Source organism: Protopterus annectens, chromosome 9.part0 (genome assembly GCF_019279795.1).
Source record: "Protopterus annectens isolate FY-2018-M chromosome 9.part0, PAN1.0, whole genome shotgun sequence".
Classification (NCBI taxonomy): Eukaryota; Metazoa; Chordata; order Ceratodontiformes; family Protopteridae; genus Protopterus; species Protopterus annectens.
This window is the reverse complement of record NC_056743.1, coordinates 1,106,987,132-1,107,002,490: the sequence shown is the minus strand read 5'-3', so window position 1 is coordinate 1,107,002,490 and position 15,359 is coordinate 1,106,987,132. Positions and strand designations below refer to the sequence as shown.

General features: G+C 33.5%; 1 protein-coding gene across 3 annotated transcripts in view; it reads right to left on the bottom strand.

The window, feature by feature from the left end:
- The window catches only part of LOC122811845 (N-chimaerin-like), a 274,924-nt gene that overhangs the window by 168,034 nt on the left and 91,531 nt on the right, over window positions 1–15,359 (bottom strand). For all 3 annotated transcript variants that reach the window (XM_044083962.1, XM_044083960.1, XM_044083961.1), the window contains one exon: window positions 7,957–8,041. In XM_044083962.1, the coding sequence (XP_043939897.1) occupies window positions 7,957–8,041 (85 nt within the window). The remainder of the gene's footprint in view (window positions 1–7,956; window positions 8,042–15,359) is intronic.

Genomic DNA, 15,359 nt, shown 5'->3' with positions numbered 1-15,359 from the left:
GAATGATATCAAATAATTAGAGTAACATTTACACTTTTGCTAGTTAAACCTGGATCACACAACTGTCGTTCTTTTAATGCAAGTTGATATCCTATGTCTCCTCATTACATCCGAGTAATGCCTTCAGGTGCAAGTGCAGTTAACTACTACTGACTCCTCTAGATGTCATATATTGTTTGTTCATATTTGCATCAATAATTCCAAAACCATGCCGTGTACAAAGTTTTAAAAGATTTCATTTTAAAGCTTAGACAATGGCAAACTCAACTACATTAATATTTGACCTTTGTCTAGTGCAGGTAAACAGATATTAACTGTTGTTTTTATTATATTAATTTATATAGATATAATTTTCACATTTTTTCTCAATATCTCAACAACCAAGTAACACAGACAGAATAAAATGCTGCTGGCAGTATGTATGTAATTTGAGTGGTTGCTGAGATAGTATAAGTTGTTTGGAAAACATAACAAATGTAATAGTTACTGTGTTTACTGTGCCTTATAATTTGGTTTAAGACCTAGAACCTAAAGAATACTACAACTATAAAAATAGATAATAATCAAAAGACAGTGAATTGCATTCTAAATCACTGTCAGTTTTTACATAGTTCTGAATGCTTGCTACTGATAGTATACTTGATATGCAATAGCACCCAGGAAAGTTAGGCTATGTTATAAACAAAGTATAAAAATATATATTTCCTTACATATATAAAAGTTATTATTGGAATGCTATCAAATAATTAGAGTAACATTCACACTTAAAGCTGGATCACACATAACTGTTGTTCTTTTAAAGCAAGTTTATATACTGTGTATCCTTTAAAAATGACAGTCTGCTTTATGTTAAACATCTCATACAAATAATTTTTAGTGGTTAATACACTTTGAAATTTTTTTTTTGCTTTTTTAGTGGTTTGGGAGGATTTGAGGGATTGGTATATAATGACGAGGTGGCTTGGATTCAATCACAAATGTTTTTATGTGAACTGCAGCTGATAAACTGTTCATTTGGAAGCCCTGGTCATGGGAACCAGTTTGAAACAGCTTAATTAGAGTCATGATCACTTTTGTGATGCAGTGGGAGTTTTGAAAATTCTAAGAACTCTCCAGGTTACTTCTTCCAGTCTAAAAGTAAATAATTATAATATTTTGAAACACATGCTAAGATGTCAATGAATACAAGTTAGATAATAAGCAAAGGATAGTAAATTGCATTCTAAACCACTGTAAGTTACTAAATAGTTCTGAATGCTCACGGTATACCAAAAGGATTGTCTATATACTAGCCTATAGAATGACACTTCTGAAAAAAAATTTCAGATTGTGTTTCCCTGTTATTGTCTCTTATTAATGATAACAAAACTTAATATCTCAGAACACTTTATTATGTAAAGTTTAAATCTTAAAAGTGAAGATAGTATTTCTACTGGACATGCATTTACTTAATAAAGATGTAAATAACTTTCATTTATGAACTATCTGGTTTTAGCAGGTTCTTGCTTTCAATATAAAAAAAGAAGTAACCTCGTTTTATGGAAGAATTCACCAGTAATGCCTAAAATAAACGATACCTATGTTGATAAAAATGGTATGTTACGCATTGCTATAACTGAGTGGAACAGAAAACTATATAAACTAGTGAACTATTATTGGATTCCAGGGGTTGGAGCTAAAGATGTAAAAAATTACTTAAGACACTATAGCCTATTAGATGAAAGTTGAAGTCATAATGGCTGGTGATTTTAATTGTATGTTTATCAGAAAAAAATTCCACTGCAGATAGAAAATTGAGAATCACACCTTTAGCCAAACACTTAACACATTTTTTTAAATCAAAATTTAAAAGATATATATGAACTAAGGGAAACACACTCACTTCAATGTACCCATTATTCATATAGATATGGAACACATAAATACATTGATAAAATTTTTGTCTCAAACAATCTGTTAGCACATATCAGAGAAATTTCAATAGTTTTATGTCCATTATCAGACCATAATGGTATCGTTTTTAATATCATTTTAAAAACTGACAATTTGATATATCACAGGAAATTACCAGTATACATTATTAAAATAAAAGTATTCAAGGACTAATATGTTAAACAGAACAAAAATTTCCTAGAAATAAACATGAATGGTAAAATATTTGACATTATCCTGTGGGATTCACTAAAGACTTACTTAAATGGAAGAGTTCCAAGCTGGTATATTAGTAAAACAGGGGACTGGAACAAAGAATTAAATACATTATAGGCCAACAAAGATACATTAAAATTGAATCTGAAATCAAATGACATTATCAGCCAGTCTGAAATTAAAAACTTAAATACAAAATATGTTGAAATTCTAAATCATAAAGTTTCAATAAATGTGGAAAAACATAAACTTTAAGCATATTCAGTAAACCCTTTAAGCTCACATGAACTTGCTCTTAGATCAAAGAAAATAAATAAAGTAAATCATATCAAAGAAATGATAGCACATATAAATAATGGAAAAGAAAGAAGAACAGATATCAAAGGTATTCCTGAGGGCTTTAAAATATTTTTTTCAAAATATAAATAATACAAATAACCTACATAATGATGATATAGTTGAAACTTTTCTAAGGGGGAAATATAAATAATAAAACAACAAGTGAATGAATAAAAAAAATTGACAGACCATTCACTTTAACAGAAATAAAAGATCAAATAAAAAAGTGAAAAAATAATAAGGCAGTTGGCTTAGATGATCTTATACCAAAACTATATAAACTACTACTGGATGATGTAGTTAAATTATTAGATAAGGTCTATAGAGAAATAAAAACAACTGCTGAAGCCCTCCGTCATGGAAATATTCCCTTGTATCACCTATTTTGAAACAAGATAAAGATCCTACAAAATGCTCATCATACACACCCATTTCACTTTTAAATGTGACTATAAGATGTTCATGCCCAGTTTAGGGATCAGAATTCATCTATTTATAGCTAAACTAATTAATAATGATAACACTGGGTTTATTTTAAATAGACAACTACAGGATAATATAATACGCGTATATACATCAATAAACTATGTAAATAAAAAATATATATCATTAAACTTGATGTAGATAAGGCTTTTGACTCAGTTAATCGGTTGCACCTGTTTAAAATACTTAAAGTATATAATTTCTCACCTAAATTAATTGCATTAATTTCTAAGTTATGAAATAACTCTTGTTTTTATATTAAAATAAATTATTTTATTTCTAAGTCCTTTAAATTACAAAAAGGCACAAAACAAGACTGTCCATATATCACCTTTACTTTTTACATTAGCTATAGAACCCTTTGCTAATAGTATTAGATCTAAATGGTATCAAAATGAAAGATTTCAAACTAAAGATTCAGTTCTTTGCTGATAATATTTTACTGGCAATAGGAAATATAGAAAATTCATTAGAACATATAATTAGCTCTATAAGTCAGTTTGAAGAAATCCTGAACGTAAGATTTAATCATAATAAAACAAGTGCATTATTAATTAATAAGAAAATAAAAATATACAAAAATATTCTAACTTCAATTGGAAAGCAATCAAATGAAATACCTTGGTATAACCATTATGTCTAATAGTAAAGAAATGATACAAACAAACTTTCAACAGGTTGTTCGTTTTGTTACAGATTGGAGCAACCTCTTCGTTACCATGGAAGAACAATTAATGCTTATTTAGATAGTAATTCTTTCTAAAACATTGTTTGTCTTACAATCTTTAGTACTAGCTCCACAAAAAAAATGATGAAGAGAAATAATAATCTACTTAAAGTTTTTTGCATCCTAATAAACCAAGAGTTTCCATTGATTGGCACAGAAAAGGTTTGGATAATGATGGGTAGCATTCCCTGATATTCAATTGTATGCTAGTTCAACAATTGTAAAGTTATTGTGTTGTGGATACATTCATCTTATGATTCAAAATGGAAACAAATACATCAAGAAATATTGTTGGTAAATAATAAATATATCACAATCAGTCATAAACAAATAGTCTCTAATAGTTTACCTGGTTTTTAAACAATTTTTGCATAAATTGTATTATACCCTCTTCTGAAATTGATTATTTTAATAACATTATTTCCTCTTTCCAAAAGTTCACATACTCTAACCATTGTATTAAAGACTTAATATTTTCTATGTTTCCAAATGCATATACAAATGACTGCTTAGAAACCCATAACTTCAACAAAATATTAGTATTAAAACAAAAAAGTAACTTAATTTATTGCCATCAATTCTTAAATGGTACTGGTTGAAAATTTATGGTCCAAATATAATTAATATTCAGTGAATTTGTTAATTTTGCAAATATTTAGAGACTTTGTGTACACTAAGATAAATAAAATATTTAACCTAGATAAGAAAGTGAGGTTTGGACAAAAACTCGTTTGTCATGGAACATCTTTGATATTTAGTATAGAAGATTAAATGGGGATGGGGGAGTAAGTTGGGATGGTAGAAGGATTAGACAAGATTGGTAATATGGGTAGCAAAGTGTTAATTTGAAGAGATGAGGGAGGAAGTGAGGTAGGTACAGGGTGGGGCTTTGAGCAATTTATTGATCAGCAATTGGGATAGTGAGTACATTTGTGGCATGACTTTGTTTTCCACCCATCCGGCCCTCTGTCTTCCAGAGTAAGGATGTTTATTTTGTTTCACTTGATGTTTATTTTGTTTTTATGGAGTGTTGAGGTGGAGAAGAGGGGCAGACTTGTCCCTCTTCTGTCCCCCCTCTGGTTTTTGGTTTGGTGTAAGGAGGTGAGTGGTGAAAGTGAGTGTTTGGACACTGCTTCCCCTGAGGTGTTTGGATGGATATAAGGTTTTAGGGTTAAAAGTGACCAGTTTGGACACTGTCTGATGTTATGAATAGGTGAGTGGAAAAGGATGCTACTTATAAGGGCAAGGTGAGCAGGGCATGGGGATAAAACTGTTTCCTTGTGTTTCCAAATAAATGGAAATGCTACAATAAAGAATAAATTATGATGCATTTAATTTTGTTGTAACATCAGTAAAGGTCGTCAAAGGGTTATTTGGATGTGTGATCTTTTATTGAAGTGGAATGTGACAGTTGTTCTCCAAATTATTGGAATTCTTAATACATAATAATAATGCAATAAAAAATAAATCATATTTGTAACAAACTCATAAAATTCTTAAGTTAGATTTCACATATTTAGACAATTCTTCTTTGAATTATTCCTCAAAAATTAATAATAAAGACTTCTCTGAAGAATAAAATAAAACAATATTAAAATCCATAGATAAAACCATATCTTTATTATATTAAAACATTTTCCCTTGGAAATTCTTACACATAGCTTTTGTCGCTGCTAACAAAATTACAATTATGTATAAATCAAATAGAATTCAATGCTTAAAATATGATGCTGACATCATCTCCCCTTTTTGGAAAGAAATTAATAACTTCATTTAAGCTCTATGGTCAGATAGTGGACCTATGTAAACAATTATTTGTTTGCTTTATAATCTATTTGTTTATCTATTGTTTTATAACTAAATTAAAAAAAATAAATCTAATCAAGGAGTCAAATTAAACACACACACATGCATGTAATATTTCTAAATATTTAGTTTTATTTAATGCTCTGAGTCCTGGGATAATTCCAAAAAATGCAAGTACCCCTTCTTTTGTCTATTCTTGATATATCCAGAAAAGTAATTTCTAAAAGTTGGAAAAGTAAAGTTACCCCTCTAGTGTTGAATTTATTAGTATAACAAAAATTGTTTGCAGTAGTGAATTGCATACTATAAAGATGAGAACTTCTAATATTACACATTCATATAAATCTTGGCTTTAACTTAAAGACTTGCTTGAAAAATATTAATTGTTGTTAATATGTATAACTTTGATGTATTGATCAGCTGTGGACCTATGTAAACAGTTATTTGTTTGCTTTATAATTTATTTGTTTATCTATTGTTTTATAACTAAATTAAAAAAAATAAATCTAATCAAGGAGTCAAATTAAACACACACACATGCAGTATAAAGACTATGTCAGGTATTGTTTGATCTAAGAGGTAAATCTAAAAATATAGTATATAAAAGTCAATACTGGATGAATACCTGTGCATATAAAACAGTCAGAAAAAAATATACCACAGAAAGCCTAGTAAATGAAAGCAACAAGCATACTAAGAGCCATAATTACGGTGTTTGCACATGAAAGCCTATAATTCTTAAATCTGCCATATATACTGGCATATCTGGAATAGTTTTTTGTTAGTGTTCTTGCACAAAGTATATAATTGTCATAGTATGTAACTGTATTGCACAAAAGTATACACTTTTCAAAGCTACTCTGTCATCTGTATGTATGTATGTATCTGTGGAGCTTTTCTCCCTGGGCCTCCGCTGAAAATGGACCAAACTCCAGTTGGACTATCCGGTTAACAAATATAAAATAAAATAAATAAATAAGAGCTAAACTAACTAAGAAAATATGATGGGCTGGGGCATTACTGTTTACACATGTGTTTTTCAGTTCCTGAGAGCTGCAAGCAAACTGATTACCCCTGCAAATAAAAGCAAGGCAGCAGAAAAAATAACTTAAAAATTATGCTGGGAGCATTACTGCTTGCATACATGTGCTTTTCAGTTGCTGGAGTTAACAATAAAATAATGTATATTTTTTAGGCTGTGATACCTGTAAATCGCAAAGCTACTGATGTGTATCTTCTCATCTGGACTCATTCATTTGCCAGAACTCAGTTGATGTGTCATGCAATGTTAACACCTGTTTGTAAACAGGACTGGACAGTGGCACATGACAGCTTGATGGAAGGATATCATAAATAGCTACCCTCTAAATTTAATTCCAAAATTTCACCCAAACTAAAAGTTATAACCCATCATAGCACTCAAGCCAGTTAAAATGAGTAGAAGTATTTCACAATAAAACACACTACAAAATATAAACTTAGATGTCTGTGTGTGATATTTACTTTTTGTGGAAAGAAAACTAGATGTAGCTATGTCATTAGTGCAAATGTTGTCACGTTAGTTCCTTAGATCTAGGAATCAAAGATCCCCAATCATGATTTACACTACTGTGCTGAAATAGACAACAGTATCATAACATACTAAAAGGGACTGTATTTTCATTAGAGGTAAATTAAGAGCTCATATCAAAAAACAGTTGCCAGATGTATAACAGTTCTAAACTGGGAACTGTTTTAATTCTAATGTAAAGTTCAGATCTATTTTAAAATCCTACCCAAACTGCAACAGAAACAGACAGGAAAAGAAACCTTCAGAGTCCTGCTTTCAATGCTTAGCCTTGCCTTATGTGGATGAGTCACTAGTTTAATTGAGGAGGTTTATGGAAGAGATGATATCACTGAGCAGAAGTAGTTACTCTGAAGTTTGACTTGGAGTAGGGGAGTCATTTTCTCCTTCATCATCTTGTAAATGTTAGTCTTCAAAATTACTTTGAATTTTTGAAATTTGGTTTTCCATACTCAAGCTTGAACATCACACAAAACCATTTCGCCTGTAAGTCTACATACTTGATAGCTAGATCATTAAGGAAAGCTGTTACCTTGGAATTTTAACCCACCAGAGGAAGAACAATTATTTGACAGAAGTAGACTCAGTATGAATTAGAGAGACTGTGCTTCTGAGTGTTTGTGCACATGCGCATGTGTGTGTATGTATATGTGTGAGTGTTGGCCAAGGTGGCTAATACTTTCTGTCCATGAGTGACTAACTGGCTAGGCTCCAGGGATTGTTATGGTCTGAAAGAAACCTGTGGCTAAGAAATGACACAAGACATTATGAGCTAGAGGATGCATTTATGAATGAAGAAAAAAAATCACTAAATGTGTTCTAGTGAACAAAATGGTTGTATGTGATCAGCAAATGTGAGGAAAATATGCTGAAAGTAGATTGTTACCTTTGCATTTTACTCCAGAAGTGATGAAATCCCACATAAAACCAGAACAGATTCCACAACTGGATGGCATTTGGAATGTGTGGACCTAAACAAAACATGTATGTGAGCATTAGAAATTAATTCATTAAGCCACAACATAAACATGCCTGATTTCATAGGTTTATTTTGTATAAATTATTTTGTAAAGAAAATGAGCATAAACAGATTGTTTTCCCAGTGACATGTGTTTTATGTGTGCGTACACATGCATATTTTGTGTGTGTGCATGCTTGTGTGTGTGTGTGTGTGTGTGTGTGTGTGTGTGTGTGTGTGTGTGTGTGTGTGTGTGTGTGTGTGTGTGTGCGCGCGTGTGTAAGTGTGTCCATGTGTGTGTGTGTGTGTGCTCACATTCATATGTGTTTGTGACCATTAGTATTTTTGTGCATGTTTGCGTTTGTGTACACATTCATATGTGTTTGTGAGCATCACTTGTTTTCTGCATGCTTGTATGTGTGTGTGTGTGTGTGTGTGTGTGTGTGTGTGTGTGTGTGTGTGTGTGTGTGTGTGTGTGTGTGTGTGTGTGTGTGTGTGTGTGTGTGTGTGTGTGCAGTGTGTGCGTGTGTGCGTGTGTGTGTGCATGTGCGTGTGTGCGCGCTCGCATTCATGTGTGTTTGTGACCATTAGTATTTTTGTGCATGTTTGCGTGTATGTCCACATTCATATGTGTTTGTGAGCATCACTGTTTTTCTGCATGCTTGTCTGTGTGTGTGTGTGTGTGTGTGTGTGTGTGTGTGTATGGAGGGGGTGTATGTTACATGTCTATGACTTGTACTTGCAGCTGTTTCTTTTTTGCAGGGCATAGCAAAATAATTCTTTTTGATGTTGAACAAACTTAGATGTCAAACAAACTTAGATGAGATGCAGCATTTACAGTTAGTGTACATTTATATCTGATTCATAAGAAATATGAAAACCCTTTGAAGCAGAGGTATAAGCCATATTTAAATCATGTCCAGCATCATGCTAAATCCTGCATCAAAATGTAGGCATGCACAGCTCATAAAACACCTTAGCAAAATTATTACCTTTCTGCAATGTAGTGCATCTTCCCCGTTAAGCAAAAATTATTTTCTGCGCATAGACAACTGCAGACTAAATTAAGATAATTTGTAATGTTGTTTATTTCTTTCTAAATATGCCATAACCCTGTATTTTCTCTTACTACATATTATACTTCCTGTTTTTATTGTACTAATTTACCTTTAAATTCTCTACAAACTGGCTAAAATTTTCTTTAATCATTAAATCATTGTCATATATGTTGTAGCTATTCTTAGCCAATGTTTTCACATTATGCCGAATTTGGTATAATTATTTAAACTGTGGATGTTTTTGAATTATTTTTGAAGATTGAATAATTATTGTTCTTAAAATATTTCTTTGTAATTTTTTGGAGGCTTTCTCCCAGGGCATCCTTTGAAAATGGGCAACTATCCAGTTGGACTGCCAAGGTAATCAAATGTTAATAAATAAATAAAATAAATCAGTATGAGCCGAATCCTTCAAAGACAGGGACTTTTCACTATTCACAGAGCAATGGGGATGATGAAAGCAGTAGTACCATTTAAAGACCAAGGGTATCCTTTTTGGACCTAAATGACCAGGAAATATTTGATTAGTGTGGTGATGGCAAGGACACATCAAACACATCATGCAATGTGTTGGAGCACCTAGCTACTCAGGGTGTCAGTGGACTACTTGTACTTCTGTGCACCAAATTCTGTAGAGTCATTTGCATATTAGCAACTTGGGCATTCCATACAAGGAAGATATTAGGTTTATTCCATGTACTGACTACCAGGATGCTACATACCTTCTTCGGGACCATGCTACATCAGGTCCAGGAATGCAATCCACTCTTTACTTAAACATCACAGTACTACAAATTGCTCCCATCTAATTGCAGGCCCGCTAAAAATGCTGGGTTCCCTGAGTGCTACTGCATAGCCATCAGAGATTCATGCATTCATGAGTATATACTCTGTCAATTATCAATGGGGCCATTATAAGCCTAGTCAAGCAGAGGTCAGAATCAAGCCCTGTACCTTTTATCTATGAAACAAAGACTTGAACCATTTTAACTAGAGGTCTGAATCAAACCCTGTATCTTGTATCTGTGAGGCAGGCATTATGCCAAACCATCCCTGGCTTAAGTGATTCTGATGAAGTTATAATCACCAGCTGCAGTGACCATCAACTACAAGGTGTACTGCTCCATTAGCAGAAAGGTCATCTACACTACAGCAAGTATGATCAATAAGACAGGCATCAAAGACACTGGTATGACACACATTACTCTTACTTGTCATCTGTACTATCTGTGCCTACTATTTACTCAAACTTCTCATTGGTGAATATATCTGCAGGTGAAGTTAAATAATGCACAAGTCACATTATAGATAAAATGCCATATGCTGTATGTATCTCAAGCACTGAAACTCAAACTTTTTTACTCATCTGATGGTAACTCCTTCTACAACCATGTTTCTGGACAGGAAAACACCATTTGCACACATTAAGTCAAGAGGGGTGTGATCATGTGCATGTACTAACAGGATGTGTGGCAGAGCATGCAAATAGGAAGTTAACTGTTTGCTTTTTGTATATGAATACCACTGGCACAGCATTTCAGTTTCTTGTCAGTAGATCTAATCGTGATTTTCATTTGTGTAGCACAATACGTTAGCCTGCTGCAGAGAACAGATTTTAAAATGAATTATGCACATTTCATACCCAGCACATGGAGTAGTCTTTAGAGGATCACAGATACATATATGTACAAAAGTAGTATTTTTGCTGGGGCACAGTCTTCACATACACATATTCCCTGCTATTTAAATTTCTAAAAAAATCATGACTCTACCTTTTTTCTGCATGCTTGGACTGACGGTGCTTGTGCTACAGACTTGAACAGTGTAGAATGGCACTTGGTGACCATTATTCTAACAGCTTCAAAAATAAAGTGCAATACATATGGCAGACTTGGAGACCATACAAGAAAATGCTCCCACTAATATTCTGTGTAGATTGGAGGGCAAGATATGTACAAGAACAGACAAAGTTATAATACGTGGTAGAGATGATTGAAGTATCACTTGAGTGAGCCAACTAAACTGATGAAAGGAAGGTGATATATACAACACATAGGTTAGGATACTAACCATAATCACAGTTGTACAAGCAGTTACATGAAATAGGCATGTCGGGCATTAAAACATTATCATGAAAACTATAGCAAACAGTATGCTCAGTGGCATCACTATACAATAGAAAATTAAAAATACATGACTAACTATGACAGCAGTACGATGAGCTATCCCTACCAGAATGCAGACGGTCATCACTTGAACATGTCACTCATTTTGTCTTTGCAGTATCTGGGCATAGTTTGGCTCAGTTTGCTGAACATAAATGCAAACAATGGCCAAGTAAAAGTATGCCAAGGAAGACGCCCCTGTAGTAGAATGTTACAAGTCATGCTACTTGATGGCTATATGTCTGGCTGAACCACTATGCTAAAATGAATTTAAAAATGGTTGGCAACTGAGGGCTGACACAACAAAAATTGTTTGCTGCCAGTCAACTAACACATTACAGCCGTTTTGGTAAACCATGTTCCAAAAAGGTTCCTGATTTGTTCTCCTTTTAAGGTAGAAAATGGTTAGCTTATGTACTGTAGATAGAAGAGGAGATATGGTTTTCCTGTGATTCTGCCATACTACATAGAGGCAGCAGTGGAACCTGTGCTTGAATGCTCTTATCAGGCATCAGGTAGATGATCTAGAAAGGGCATACCTTCATGTTGTGATTAAACTCAAAGAACACTTAGGTTTTACAGTATTAATGAGTAGCCTATAATCCTGGCAATAAGACTGACAGCTAGTAGTGGTTTTACATTAAATCTATAGTTTTTATACTAAATAATATAGAAGATGTGTGACTCTGGTGGTTACTGGTATCTGCATGGCTTTACAAGGGAGAAGTAGTGGTGTCCTTTATTGTTTGATAATGGAAAGACCTGCAGACTTTCTTATTTTCCAGTTGTAGTGTCTAGGTCTTTGCACAAGTTCTAGTGTTAAGATGAATAAAGTGTACTCTGACTTAAGGATGTGCATATCAATGCCTACTGCACTCCAGGCTTCAAAGGATTTAAAAGTTTATATGCTGTTTTCAGTTTTGTGTGTATGGTATGGATAACGTTTTTTGTGTGATTAGTGAAAGCTAGATGAAGATCAATTCATACCCTGCTATATATTACTTTTAGATATCGGAGATTAAATGACTACATACTGTCTAACTTGTTCCCATCCTTGTTTCCTCCATGTGCACTACAACATGTTGCTTCGATCCCTGCCTACTAGGGAGGCACTATCCTGCTGGGAGGAGATGGACACAGCTCCCTACCAGACTATTTTAGCCCCTTTATGAGATAGCTGCTTCCATAAGTGTTAAAAAAGTCTTTGATTCTCTTAGCCCGAAAAGTGTTGGTTTAGATCCTGATGATCTGAATGATTTTAAGCCCATCTCTAGAATACATTTTATGGGAAAAGTTCTGGAGAACATGTTTTGTACACAGCTGGATTCTTGTCTGTGAAAGAATGACATTTATGGTTCATTCCATTCTGGTTTCTATTCAAATCATTACTGAAACAGCCCTTACTACGATTTTCAAATATCTCCTTAAGGCATAAGACCAGGAATATTACTTGATTCTACATCTACTGTACCCTCATCATTTGATATATTCTTACAAACCATTCCCAGAACTATTGTGATGTTTCCACTGTTTTACTAAATGCACCAAATCTTTAATCATGTGGTTCAAGTCAACTACCAGTGCACGGTTATAAGTTCTCAGCATAACTAAAACAAAACCATTAGCTAGCACCTAGTTGTGCCAAAATACTTTATTGAAAAAGCCCAGAGTGACAACTAACTGGTTTCACTCATCTAAGTGAGCCTCTTCTTCAGTGCGATATCAAACAAGCTCTCCATACTATTATGTAACTCTTATCTCATGATTTAAGTCTACTTCACTAGTATAAAATCATTTTGCTAATAATAATTTTTACTCCAATGCATATACTTTGAAAAGAGGAAACAATAGATAATTGAATGAAAAACAATACATAACAAAAGTGGAAAATGGAAAATATAACATTTCATTACTTCCTGGCATACAATATTCATGCAATTTGTTTTTATAATAAAAATAAAAAAGATAGCACATTTGTATCATGTCGTTAAGTCCTAGAATAAATAATGGACCCAAAAAAATAATGCATCTTTTCTTCGTATTGTACAGAATTTGATCATATTTTAAATCAATATGTGCATGGTTTGCCCTAAATAAAATCTGCCGCATACACATTGTGACAAATAAATATTATTGTCTGCGTCACATTTGATCCTATGTCCAATGTAAAAACACACTTAGATATATTTGCCGATGTGAAACTGACTGTTTTGATGACATATGTACATTATTTACAGTGAACAGATGAGAAACAAACCCTATTCCCCTAGTTTGACTCACGTACAGAAGTAGATTATTGATATAACACAAATACATTATTTAAGAAAGAATTTCTTACATTTTCTTAAACAATGTTACTGCATGATGGTACTTTTAATCTTCTTGTACCTTCTCTGCTTAGCACTGATGGGTTCATAGGTTCACAGGTTCATCAGTAAGTACTAGGCTATTTTAAACCTAGCCAATTCCCCTTTTCAAAGTGAGAATGAAATCCTGAACCTTCTGTCTATGAGGAAAAAACCTTAACCATTATTCCAACCCTATCTGCTGGCACATGGGTAGGGCACATGTGACCACAGCCTTAGACAGTACATCAGTTAAGTTCAAGACACGTGTTGGAGAAAAGAGCAGTTTCTCCACAATGTTTTCCCGCTCTTTCTCCTTCCCTCTGTCTTTTTTTTTACCAGATTGCCTCACAGATTCTTTACTCAAGAATTCTAGACAAAGTCAGAAATAATGGAGGGACAAAGGGCCAAAATTAGGAACAATTTTTAAATATTGGTCTAAGTCACGTCAAAAAGTTAAGAGATTGACAAGGTTTGGGATCAACATGCTTTTTGTGAACACAATGTATAAAATGTAAATTTGCATTATTGATTGTAATTTTCAGTGTTTACCAGGAAATCAAAATATTTACAATGGGTGGGGAAAAGTATGAGACAATTCATGAATCTTCAGTAAAAATCTCGACAGCTTAAAGGAATGGTCATCAGCTATATGACTGGACCAGTTGGTGAAGTCATGCTTTGTGGACAGACTTTTTTCTATTGGGATGGGTTTGATTTACAGTGGGCATACTGATTGGGCTTTCCCATCAGTATGTGTGCCTTTTTAATTAAAACATGTTTTTTTATTGTATAATGAAGTTGATATAATGGTGTGCAGGGCTTGATTGATATTGTACTCTAGTGGATCATTTAGAACCATGAAACCAGTTTGTTGTTAATCTAGGTTACTTTAAAAATTATTTTGGCACTACAAAAAGCTGAATAATTTTTTATTTTCTACTGATTTACTTGAATGGTTTGCTTCCTTCCTTTAGGGACATACACAAGCGGTATCTGTGGTTAATTTCTTTGCATCCTGCACTCTTACTATGCTGTCTGTGGTGTTCCATTGTAAGACTGTTAAATTTTATATGTACAGTCCACACTTTTGGACACTTCATTCATAGAAGAGGTTTGCTATACTGTTGCTATGATGATGACATCTAGATCTGCCTCTCATTTCTTCAGAAATCTGTCGCTTATTTTAATAATGTAGTTGAAAACTTTTAATGAATTCACAGCTCGATAACAGTCATCTGAAACTTTATACCTCAAAGATCAAGGTAATAGCTGTCCATACAAATCTGCAAAATATGACTGCTCCAGTTGTGTCCCCTAATTTCATTTCCAGTGGTAACAAACAAGCTCTCATGTCAAGGGCGCGATGCTGTTTTTAATAACAAACTGACATTAATGGAATAGATTTCAGTAGCTGTCAGAGTGTCCTATTTCCATCTCAGAAACTTCACTCTCATCAAACATCTTATTCCATCCAGAAGCCATCTTGTAACGGTTTACGCCTTGTGCCTTGACTGAACTACTCTTAGGCACACTCTAGGGCTTCCAGACTGAACTTTGCCTCTTAGAATTACTGAAAACCTCAACGGGCATCAAGTTACTACCATATTACACCAGTTCCTTTGTGAGTGTCACAGGATGAATGTTCATCAGTAAATTATGTTGGTGTTTAATCTTGTTCTCTCTATGGCTTCCAACTATGCAGCAGATCTTCTTCCATGGTAGCAGCCAAATCATTCTCTGCTTTCAACCACTTAAGGATC